A 12,364-nucleotide genomic window follows, 5' to 3' on the forward strand; every position below is an offset into this window, starting at 1 on the left:
ATATATATTGTTTACCCCAGTACCTGTTAACCTGGACTACCTAATCACAGTCCCTTATTACAGACAAAAAGCTTTCTTTGTACAATATCCTTCAAGCAGGTGAATAAGTCAGTTTTAATCACTATACAAAAACTTTTCTTTTAAAATCAGTTTCATTCCAGAACTCTTTACTACTTTACGTTTCCTTGCTTCAGCTCCCAGAGACATTACTGGTGTCCGTGCTGTAGCTGATATTGAACTGGTCTCTGAAGCTGCTTTTTTTTTTTTGTCTCCTCTGGAGACCGACCAAAATGTATCTTTTATGATAGCTTTATTTTTGGAAATCAGCTGAGTGCCAGTAAACCAGTGTGCCATGGTAGCAAATGTACTTGAAGCTCTAAGAATAAAAGAAATAGAGTATTTTTTTATATTGTTAGAATTGGGGTTGGCATCCTCCCACCTTTCTGCGTACTGGGGACTCATTTTCCTATTTACAGATTTTACCTTGCTAATGAGGCCTGCATGACATCCATCACCTTTTAGCTAAGGGTATTGGATGGGGTTATCAGTAAGTCATTTCCAGGCCTCCTCCTCCTCCTCCCTGTTCTAGCACAGGCAACAGCTTACCTGCCTGGCCAAGGATGCAGAGATCTAATCCAACCCAACAACTCGTGGCCACAGACGCAAGAATGCCCCACTTCGCCAGTCCTGATGGTGCGTTCCTACACAGCGCTGCCACTCGCTGGACACCTCTGTGAGCTGAGTCAGCTCACCCAGCAGGAAAAACAAAGCTGCAAAGTTTCCTGTTGGTTTAGTGAGTTGACTTGGTCATGAAAGTGGCTGAGCTAGGGGAGAGACAAAAGCCAGCAATGAGAGCAGAAAGCAAACAAAAGAAAGAGAAAATGAAGGAAATTGATTTGCAGAACTGTGCTCCTAAATATTTATCTTTATTCTTAAATTATGTCTGGCTGTGCTTAACAAAACCAACAACTTTAAAATGTGTGAGAAGTGGCCGTTCTGAGGGCTCCTAACATCAAAATTTTATATTCTGTTTATAGTCCCTCACTACAGCACTTGGAGTTGTAAGGTGCAGCTTTGGAGCTGATAAATGGGACAGTTTGCTTAGAGGGATGTCTCATCACTCCACCTACCGTGTGTACTCTATCTGGAGCATTCCAGCTCCCTTTGAAACTGAAACTAAACCTCCTTTGCACCACAGCATTGTATTTCTGAGCCAACTGGCTATTATCCTTGTGGTCTGATTTAGCAGCCTTGTCTTACTCTGGTTTTTCTGTCCTAAATTGTATATCCTGTACTAGCTTAGCCTACATCTAAGGTGCTCACCATTGCACCCAGCGCTGGGGTGGGTTCTCCCCTTAAATCTACTAGCATTACAGCATATTCCTGGTTCAGTGAGAATAATCTGGTTTAAAAACAATCAAACAAATGATATTATTACATGTTGTCCTAAAACTGTACTGCTTACACTGTATATTTAGCTGCATCATTTTGGCAGCATGATGTTTGAAGTAGCACATGCATAGCTGAGCACACACACCAGAGAAGGCAGCTGCCTCTGATGGGTGCAGGGGTGTGCAGCCTGTACTGGCTGTTTGCAACCATTTGTCTTCTGCCACAACTGGGTATACAACAGTAGCTGTAGCTCCTTTGGGTGTTAATGTTGTGCTGAGCCAGCACTGAGGCTTTTATGTCATTGTTTCTGGAAGAAATCCACATGAATGGGAAGATACTAAGCAGAATTTGGAAAATACCCTTGTGGAGGAGAGAGCCATCAAATCCCTGCATCTGTTAGCTTGATCCAAGATAAAGGTTGTGTTGCTGGGAGCTCCTCTAAGACAAAGCTGAGTAACAGGGTAGGTCTTCACGGTGATGTTACTCACCACTGAATCCATTTCTTGATTAAAATAATGCTGAGGTTGCTACATCCGCAAGGCCTTCACAGTCACTCCTTTGTGGTGCTAAGACTTCCGGGTCTATCCAGCAATTCTGTATGTGCAGTGAGCTGCACCACAGCCAGATTTTTTTTGAAGTGGGAGAATGTCTGTCCCTCTTGGCACGGGGAGAGTTATGAGAGGTCATCAGAGAGCTAATGTTCTCAAAAGGCACTGGCCAGTGCCCACACTAAAAAATAATCACTTTGGCAGCCAGCAAGTTGTGCTCCAACTTCTGCCATACTAGGCAGCTACAATCAAAAATACTGTTGCACTTAAAGGGATTTGCTGGTGGTCAGGAGTCAGTTGTGAAACAAACTATGCCTCAAAACAAGTTTGCTGAAGTTTTAATGTGGTGTTCTTAGCTCACACAGAGCAACTAGACAGCACAGTGGCAGAATCCCTGTGCTGATGCTCTGGGTTTTGCCATCTTTTGTCCTGACACAAGTATCACAGCGAAAGAGTCTTGCAAAACCTTTGGTACAGTTATAGCGTGGGAAGGAAATTCACACCCAAGTATAATAAGAAAAGTAGTTCTTGGTTTTAGATTTATGTATGCGTTTAAACTTCTAAAATGCAAAATCTGTTGCATAGTGTTTGTACACAAATACTAATACCAGGTTAGTATTTGTATTTCTGCAAAATCTTCCATTGCAGAACTCCATACATGGGGTTCTTCAGCACTCTATTGAATCTCATGTTGCGCTCTCCCAGACAAGTACAACTAGCCAGTCGTCCTCTTGATAATCCAGGAAAATTGCTATAGAAAATGTTTATGAACTTCTCTCCCAAAACAACTAACGCCAGCTGTGTTCTCACCCTGCTCCAAGCAAAGCGGCTGCCCCCTTTCTCCCTGGGGGCATCACACAGTCCCCCCTCGCTCTCCCTGCTCCCAAGCAGAGTTCTCCAACAGTTACGGCCCAACCCATTCCCCCAAACCGCTGCTTTAGGGAAAACAGCTCCATCTCCAGTCCCACCTCAGCAGCAGGCACACACCGAGCTCAAGCAGCACAGACTGTCGGGGTGATCCTTTTACTGCCTAGATTTTACAGACAAAGCTCTGTTTGAACAGGAATAACTTCACAAACTTCCTTCAAAAGTTTAATAGGCTCAAGATTTAACTAATAAGGCAAAAGGTAGTAAAAAGACATGTGCAGCATCAGGGTCTGCATGCAGCAGGAGCTGCTCCCACATTACCAGCCAGAGGACGAGGAGGTACCTGAGCTAAAAGGCAGCGAGTCCCTCCTTGCTCCGTGCCACAGACAGGGGAGAGACGCTGCTGGTGCTGCTCTGCGATGGGTTTTAGCTGGTCTAAGCCTCTGTATCTGCAGAAAGGGTTGGCTCTTGCCTTCCTCTGCCTCATACCTTTCCCAAATTGGGTTTCCAGCTCAATCAGCTCAACCTTCTGACCCCAAACCAGACTTTGGTTGGTATAAACCAACAACAAAACCCTAATCCTGGGGCAGAATAACTCAGAGCAGAGCTGCTTAGACACGTCGAGGAGTATCACCCCTCACAGTGGCAGCAAAGGGGCAGTTACTGAAGTATCCCTGAGGCTGGAGTTACGAGGACAGTGCAGCACACCTGCCACAACCCACACTTCAAAAACTACTCCTATAATGGAGAAAACAAGAGAAAGGTAAACACACAGAACAGAAGGGAGTAACTGAGTTGAGTTTCTCCCTGAGCACACACTCACCCCATCTTAAGAGCCATTTTTCTCTGCTGCCCATGTACACCCTTCCCACGCAGGACACTCATGTTGAAGGCACACAGTTCCCACCCCAAATCCCTCCCACCAAACCCTCAGTACAGTGGCTCCATCCCCACGTCCCTGGCTGCATCTCCCACCCAAAATTCAGCCTCTCCGGCTTCAATCATGGTTCCCAGCAGCTGCCCGGAGGGGATGCTTCAGATCGCCTCCATCAGTGGAGCTCTCAGGCAGTACCCGGGGAGTACACGGTCCTTCCCAGGCAAAGCTGCGGACCAGAGCAGCACAAAGCACCCAGACCAGCGCAGGAAAGGCGTGCAGGCAACACAAGGGGGCACGGCCATGCCAGCAGGCACCTGCAGCCCTTTGGAGAGGAAGGCCTGAGCTCCATCCAAACAGCGGTGATGCAGAGAGAACGAGGCAACACCCAGCGGCCAGGGATGACAGCAGGCGTGTTCCCACCTCTGCAGCTGGACCGAGAGCAGGACGAAGGACGGTGATGACATGGAGAAATAGTGCAAAATAGGGACAATAAACATCGATTGTGATTGTATATGTCTGCTCAAGGAGTGTAGGTATGGTGATTGGTCACCTAACCATATAGTTTTAAGGAAATACCTGTTCAAGGAGTATAGGTGTGGTGATTGGTCACGTAACCATATAATTTTAAGGAAACACCTACTCTTCTTCCTCTAACAAAGGGGCTATTTATAAAAAGGATGAGAAACATTCCAATGTTATCTAGAGATCTCCTTGCTAAAAGAAAACCAGATGATCGACAAGGACATGAATTAGCTGCAAACTTGCAAGACCACCACATTCCAGGAAAAGGACTGATAAGCTAATTAACATACGAAGAAGTGAGAGTATGTGGGTTTGGGTTTAGGTAACGAATATGTATAGGTGTTAATTGAATATTCATTTGTTTTATCGTATAAATACGTGATGGTTCGTCACTTCGGGCACGCACACTTGTGGTGGAGTGATCCCCTGTGCATCTGTGCACAATAAACATACCTACTTTATAACTTTCGAGTTACAGAGTTTAATTCTGTATTTCATTTTGGCGAGCCAGGCAGGAGGATTTCTGCTCGGCTGAGGGACCAGCTGCGGAGCGGACGCTCCTAGGCGCGCCCCGGGAGATTTCCTCGGAGGAGCCTCCTCTTCTCAGCTGTTCACCTGGGAGCAGAAGAGAAACCCCTGGATCCACGGATAAAACGGTATGTTTAGAAATGGGGCAGCTGGTGAGACGCACGGAGACGTCCGGCGCGCAGCGTAGTCCCCAGGAGGAAAGGTACCTTGGGAGGGGGTTTGCTGACCAAGGGGTGGCCGCTAGCGATCTTGAGGGCAGATCGAGCAAACCTGAGGTTACTGCCAGATCCTAAAAGCCCGGAGGCCTCGTGGAAAGCGGGGGCGGGACATAAGGCAGAATCTCACAGTAACAAGTTAAGAGGGACCTCATAGTAAAAGTAAAAAGGAAACTTTTGCGTTGGAAAAAAAAAAAAAAGGGGGGGGGGGGAAAACATGGGAGTAACAAAATATTAAATACTTCATAAAGATCTGGGAAGCTAAAAACTTCCTTTAGGTTGTCTTACGAATTGGGGAATTCCTAGAATGTAACAACTGAAATAGCGCTCTGTGTTTTGTTTGTTCTATGTGTTGTCTTGTTACATGTTCAGACTTGGGAGTTATGAAATGTATGTTGAAAATAGTAATATTCTGGTAATTCTAGCAAATAGCGGAAAACTTCACACTCTGCTTAAGACCAGGAAAAATTAGAATCTGTTTTTTTGGCAATTGTTCACTGAAATGCGTACTTTGTGAACTGTCAGTGTTCCTAAAGTTGTACATAACCGCACGGTACCTTGTAACATACTGCCTGTGTGACTGCGGGCTGCCCGGAGAGTGTGGAGTGTGGGAGTGTCACTGCGAAGCGAGTGGGGAGTCCCGATCTGCGTGTCCGTGTTCCCCGCGAGGGGCCGGCCAGAGAGGGACAGAGCGATTGAAAAATCAATTTATGAAGTGTTGGAATGCATAATTAGAAATTGGAGCAGGAGACTGTGGACAAAACATTAGAGCTAACATCATTTGGAAAAAACACGAATTAACCTCTGCCCTTAGTGTCGTAGGTGCTGTGTGTATACTCCAACAAAGGGTGGCAAGTGTCTAAAATATATTATCTCCTTTCAAAAAAAAAAAAAAAAAAAAAAAAAAAAAGAGACCAAGAAATAAGGCTAAATAACTAATACATTGTAGACAAATATATCAGACTTATTAGGAAGATGGGGGGCAAACCGAGCCAAGAAATAAATACCAAAATACCCCTGGGATGTATTTTGAAGCATTGGAAAGAATTTGGCGAAATTCCCGGAGGAAATTTGAACAAAAAAGACATTTTTAAAATATTATCAGAATTGGTGGCCTTTGTATACATTAGGTGATGGTGAAAGATGGCCACCTGAAGGAAGTCTTATATTGCAACACAATTTTAGAGCTTATGTTGTTTCTTCGTAGAGAACAAACACGGGATGAAATAATGTGTGCAGATATGTTTGTGTGGCAGAAAGTGCGGGATTAACATCACCTGATCTTTGATTATGGCTCTAGAAAAGGATAGGGAAAAAAAACCTGAGACCTAAACTAGAAGGATGTTCTTGTTGAAATTTTTGTGTTAAAAAGCTCAGGTTGTGGTTCCTTCTGTGGAGCAACCAGAATGAAACACGTTGTAAGATAAAAACTTGTACTAATGTATGTAAAACCTGAGGCAGCGGGGCGTGGTGGTGAGGGGGGGGTGGAGAGTCAAAGACCCTGTGAAAGTGTTAAAGTATCGGGGTGAGTTTGTACAAACCCCCGTCGCCCCTCGAAGGTGAGGCTGAGCCCTGCGGGACGCATGGCAGGGTGTTTGCTGTTTGCCTGCGAAGGCGTGGTATGTAAGAACGCAGACTTAAAGCAACAAGGAGCAGATTTGCATTCAGGGTAAGAGTTAAAACAGAAGTGCTGCTGCAGAGGCAGGCTTGTGTAACCTGCAGAGCAGGAAGAGCATCTCCTGCCCCAATCCTTCTGCTGGTGAGGAAAGAGCATCTCCTGCCCCAATCCTTCTGCTGGTGAGGAAAGAGCATCTCCTGCCCCAATCCTTCTGCTGGTGAGGAAAGAGCATCTCCTGCCCCAATCCTTCTGCTGGTGAGGAGCAGGGGGTTGCTGCAGCATTTGCAGTACAACAGGACTCCTAATGGCGCCTTTAGGGCAGGCAACTGGTCTGAGGAGAATAAAGGTGAATCTTTGATGGGGACATTTAGAAGTTCGAAAGTTGGTTGTGAAAGACTTATCAGGACGATCCAATAGGACTAGATAAAGGTTCGAGTTGATTGTTACTAGGTAATCGTGATGTAGAAATGTTGGCAGAAGGAACGGGGAAGGTGTACAGAAGGTAAGAGAAGAAGAGCTGGGTCCTGCTGAACTGGTAGAGGAGGAATGTCAGGCAGAAGCGAAAGAGTGAATCCCTCTCCTATGGGACCAGATCTGTGTGCATATTGTAGGGAAAGTGGACACTGGAAGCGAGATTGCCCTAAACTAAAGAACCAGCAAGGGGTTCTGGTGAACTAGGGACTAGGAAAAATGAGGTGGAATTTTAGTGAATACAAAACCAACTTATTTGGCGTTAAACTTCAGTTAAAAAAAAAAAAAAAAAAAAAAAAATGTTACAGTTGTGGGAGCTGCTGGCCACCAGGAAAACATCCTGAAACCTTTAAAGTACAAACTAAGGAAACCAATAAGAATGCCAAATTCACCAAAATCTTTGTTGGGATGAGATTTATTAGAACATCTAGACGTTTAAAGAAGGAGAAATGAAACTAAAAGTTAAAAATGATCAAGTAATTGCAATCTTGAGCTTATCTTTAATTCCACAAAAAGGTGGAAAAGAGGACCTCCCTGAAGTAAAAGAAATTTTTAACCAGGTGTATCTGAAAATAAATTCCAGGAAAGGTGAAAAAAGCTTTACCTGTTACAGTAAAAATGGTAAGGTAAGGGGGAGGCTTGCCCAGTTCAGATAAAACAATATCCCTTGGTCAGCAAGGCTGTGGGGGATATTGGCAGAAAAACTGAAATAAAATACACTCTGTAGTAGTTCTACTAATGTTAAATCTGTGTGTTTTGCCATGACGGTGACTTGTTATGGGATGCGCAGATAAAACTCTGCATTGACAACGAAATACAAGGAATAAGGTTGGTCAAGTACCTGCTACCACAATCAAGGGCAAGACTGGGCTGGCCTCTGTGTTTGCCACTGAGAAGAATCTTGAGCTCCGCTGTTGGCTGCAACCCAGTAGGCGCTGAGCAGTGGGAACACGTGCCGTGCCAGACCTTGATGTGAGGGATGGCCCACTCTGTTATAAGAGGGTCATCCAGGAAGAAAAAACATAAGATGACCCATTGAGGCACTGATTTGGAAATAGGAAACTGCCTGGCCGACCATGAGGCCAGACGAGTAACAGAGGAGGTAGGAAAGGAGGAATTATCCTTAATACTAGACGGTAAAATCCAAACTGTAAGTACAGATCAGGAGCCAAACTATTCTAAAGAAAACTTAAAGCTAATTTAGGACATGAATGATAAAATAAGTAAGTGGACTTATTTGAGGGATGGTCGTATAGTGGTACCATCCAATTTAATATGGACCACAGCCCTAACAGAACATAATAAGACTCACTAGGGAGCTGATACTTTATATAAAAGTCTAAATCAGAAATTGATAGGGCGAAACTTGTATACTGTAATAAAACAGGCGACTCAGCAATGCAAAATGTGTTTACGCAATAATCCCAATACAGCAAATAGAATAAAACTAGGGAACATTAGTAGAGGAAATTAGCCAGGGCAACAGTGGCAAGTTGATTTTTCCGAACTCCCAAGAAAAGGGGGGTACCAATATTTATTAGTTATGACTGATATGTTTTCAGGTTGGCCAAAAAGCTTTCCTTGTCGAACAAATAAAGCAAGAGAGGTAACAAAGGGATTGTTAAATGACATTATCCCCCTCTTTGGGGTTCCGGCAACAATCTCTTCCAATAGAGACTCACACTTCTGTGCTATGATAGTACAAGAGAGTACAGTATTGGGAATAGATTGACAGTTACACACTCCTTATAGGCCTTAAACAAGTGGGCAAGTTGAAAAAAAAAATATATGAACCATTTAATTGAACAACAGATAGCGAAACATGTTATGTAGGCTTCATAATGCCCCTTCTTTTCCCTATTATCGACCAGAAAAAGGAAAAAAATTGGGAATTAAGGTACATGATGACCTAAATCGACATCAACGGTCCCTTGATATTTAAAGCAAGGACCTGTCATTTGGCCATAGTGCCATAAGGAATGGGTCCGGGACTTCATCTTGACACTCAGCAGCCATCTTTTATCACACAAATGATCCGTGTATGCCTTTGAACATGCGCATGCGCAATTTTAAACCCCACAGAATGTATTGGAAAAATCTGGAAAGACCACGCATGCGAAATCCCTATAGTCTAGCCATGATAGTAGCAAAATAAATTCAGTCACGATAATGCAAAGGCTGAAGAGGGGGATGCTGTACTCCCTGCCGAGTGGGGACCAGAGCTGCAGCGTAGCCCTGGCTTCGCCCAGCTGGCAGGGCTCGTAGGTCACCTCCACGCTCACCTCCGAGCCCCCCGGGCTGGCGGGGGCCACGCTGATGGTTTTTGCCATCTGGAAGTCGGCGCAGTGGGTCTGCACAGGGGAGAGAAGAGACCCGGGAGGGGGCAGGTCACAAAAGCAGAGCTAGCACCTGGGGAAGAAACCAATGCCCCCCTGCCATCATGCTAGCCGGGGTCCCTTTCCCCTGCCTGTCCCCCCCACGCCATACCCCAGGGGAGTGTCCACTGGAAATGGCCATAAGGACTGCCCAGGCGTGCCGAGCAGGGACAACCCTGCACCCAACCCCCAAGAGATCTTACTGCCACAACCGGGGTGTAAAGTAAAATTCTGGGTACCATGGACCCAGCAAAAGCAGCTCCAACAAGGCAGCAGAGAGGGCTCTGCAAGTGGGTCATGCCCCAGTCCAGCTGGGGACAAGTCCAGCATTGGTGGGAAGACCCCCGGGCTCACGTGGCCACCCTCAAAGGATCCCTCCATGCAGAGGGCTGATGCTGGCCGGAGGAGCTGCCTCTCAGCCAGGGCAGGCTGGGGTCACCTGGAGAAGGTACTCGGTCTTCTGCTGGGCATAACTCATTATTTTAGTGGTGATGGTCTGCCTAGAGCCCAGTGTGGTGCAGAAGTAGAGGGGCTTCTCTGGCCTGCTCATGGTGGCTTTCAGGTGCAGGCCGTAGTAGAAAGAGCCCAAGTCGCTGCTCTGGAGCACCAGGCGCCCCGTGCTCTCACCCGTTTTCAGGGGCTGGTACTCAAAGACAAGATCAGCCTGGGAGGAATGAAGGAAAAACCAGTGGGTCAGGCAGAGATGGGGAAGGCCCAGGCTGGGGAAAGGGGTCCCTGGCGTGCTCACGCAGTGCTGGAAGGCAGCCCAGCACCTTCCCTTACTCCAACCCCCCCTCTCTGGGCAGCGCCTTGCTGCATCTGGGGCAGCGTTCCCTTGGGGGACTGTCCCCAACAGCGCAGAGCCCTCCAGCAGTATCGCAGAAGCTTCCCACCCTCAACCGCACACACCTCCGCGCAATCCAGGCTGCAAACACCCTACCAGTCAGGTAGGGCATGTCCTGCAGCCACTCTGGACTGAAAGTACCCACGCTAAATAAGGAGCGTGAGGCACAAGGACCTGCCACATGAGGTCTGACAGGAGCTTATCACAAGGGGCAGCGTGGCAGACTCCACCCGTGCAGGGCAATTCCCACCTGGGATTTTCTCACACAGATTATTAGTAGGTGGGAGCTGTCACCCTCGGACAGAAGCCCTAGATGGTACATGTAGGGCATCACCCTTCAGGAGTACAGGCTCCCAGAAAGACTGCAGGGAGAAGAGAGCGTACTAGATGAGCTTTGCTCCAACTTGCGACTGTGCAGGAACAGTGAAGTACCGGGGAACACTGACGTGAGGCACTCTGCAACCTATGGCAAACGTCACCGGGACAGCCAGAGGGTTGTCCACCTTGACGGTGGAAGACACTCTCTGCCGAGCAGCGGTGGTCATTTCAACAGTGCCGATGGGTTCTGAGGCGGTGGCCTTGAAAGTCACCATATAGAACAGGTACTCCTTGGTCACCTTGGTAGCAAATTAACGGGGCCAGGACTGAAGTCAGCTGCTTCAATCCACACTGTTAAACTCCCTCCATCTCCAGGACTGAGAAGCTAGAGGCAAACCTCCTGCAGAACAGTTTCTGGCCAGCATTCATTCCCAAACCATGTCCAGGAACTAGCAGTAGAGATGTCTGTGTAACAGCCTCTGGGAAAGTTTCCGGGTGCTGTTTCGCACCCCAATACGGCCAGACTCGGCACTCAGCATGAGGGACAGCATTAAGCCCTGCTCCCTCGTGGCCTCGCCTGCAGAGCTGAATTTTGCTTGTGTGTGATGAGAGAAGGCTTTGGGGAACAGCGCTGCTCTTCACGCCCTTTCCTTCCTTCCCCTTTGCCAGCTTCCCTAACTGACGGCCAGACAGCTGATGGCACAGCCCGGCTTCAGCACGAGTGTGCCCTGTGCCGGGGCAGAGCCAACGCCAGGACCCACAGCCGAGGGAGATGAGCACACTCGGAGCGTGACGGGCTTTGGCTGGGCTCTGCCACCCTGACCATCGGACAAGCTGCCTGTGCTAGGAAACACGAGGGTTGACAGCTCTCCGCGCTCCTCTTCCCAGTAAGACCCCTTGGACACAGAGCCCGGTTTCCCCGCAGAACCGCGCTGCTCCCAGGGAGACCATGTGCTCGGGCACAATCAGGTTAGCGCAGGTTAACGAGCCACGGCCCCGCCGCTGGGCTCCGGCAGCTGCTGTGAGCAGGGTCTCTGCCTGCAGCAAACACTCCTGCGCCCGAGTTCGGAGGGTTCGTTTTAGACAGTGACTTTGCGTTCGCCCTGGGCTGGGGGACTGCACAGAGACAGTGACTCAGGTCAGCTAACGCGTTGTTACACCATCAGTTTTCCCAGACTCAGAGACTTCCCCAAGTGGTGCCCTGATGTCCCCTTGCCGGTCCTGATCCACCACGTGGCTCCCCCCTGAGCCAGGTCAGCTCCTGCGCAGAGCACACGTGTCAGAGCAAGCACAGGAGGCTCTGAAAGGCCCTGAAAGCGGGCAAGGAGAAAGTCTCCAGCTGCAGCTGGGAAGATGGCAATGAAAGCGGATGACAGTACAGGGATGAGAAAGCAATCAGTGTTTTGGGGTGAAGTGGCATGTTCTTCTCCCCATGCCCTCAGCTACCAATTGAGACACCCCGGGCATGCCTAGCTGCCACACTGAGGCAGCACCTTACCATCCAGGCTGGGTGGAAGCAGCTCCCCAGTGTGGCTCAATGCCCTTTCGTCCTCCACAGCCGCCATCCAGTTGTATTCCAGGGCCACATTCCCTGTGTTGGACAGCAGGAAAGTGAAAAGCAAGAAGGAGGAGTGAAAAGACAATGACCAATAAATACAAAGCAAGTAGAAAAGTAACACTGTATGGTGAGCTTCTGGCACCCCTTCCTTGATGCTCAGGAGTATCTTTGTCCCCAGGCAACTCTGCCACATCTAGACCACTGCCCTGGGCTGCCCCAAGACAAAGTGTT

At 47.9% G+C, this 12,364-nt stretch overlaps 1 protein-coding gene across 1 annotated transcript; it reads right to left on the minus strand.

Moving 5' to 3' along the window:
- Window positions 1-8,060: 8,060 nt before the first annotated feature.
- Window positions 8,061-12,291, minus strand: LOC114011116 (hydrocephalus-inducing protein homolog). The gene is made up of 3 exons (XM_055819161.1): window positions 12,074-12,291; window positions 9,853-10,077; window positions 8,061-9,389 (listed from the first exon to the last, which is right to left on the minus strand). Exons 1-3 carry the CDS (start codon window positions 12,074-12,076, stop codon window positions 9,108-9,110), a joined length of 510 nt encoding a protein of 169 aa, XP_055675136.1. The 5' UTR covers window positions 12,077-12,291; the 3' UTR covers window positions 8,061-9,107.
- Between the last annotated feature and the right edge of the window lie 73 nt (window positions 12,292-12,364).

Source organism: Falco peregrinus, chromosome 14, assembly GCF_023634155.1.
Source record: "Falco peregrinus isolate bFalPer1 chromosome 14, bFalPer1.pri, whole genome shotgun sequence".
Taxonomy (NCBI): Eukaryota; Metazoa; Chordata; class Aves; order Falconiformes; family Falconidae; genus Falco; species Falco peregrinus.

What these genes read in the sequence shown, in the direction of transcription:
- LOC114011116 (XM_055819161.1), bottom strand. An exon ending in AGACCGAGTACCTTCTCCAG is followed by an intron (nt 9,390 to 9,852) that starts GTGACCCCAGCC and finishes TCCCCTGTGCAG; the next exon opens with ACCCACTGCGCCGACTTCCA.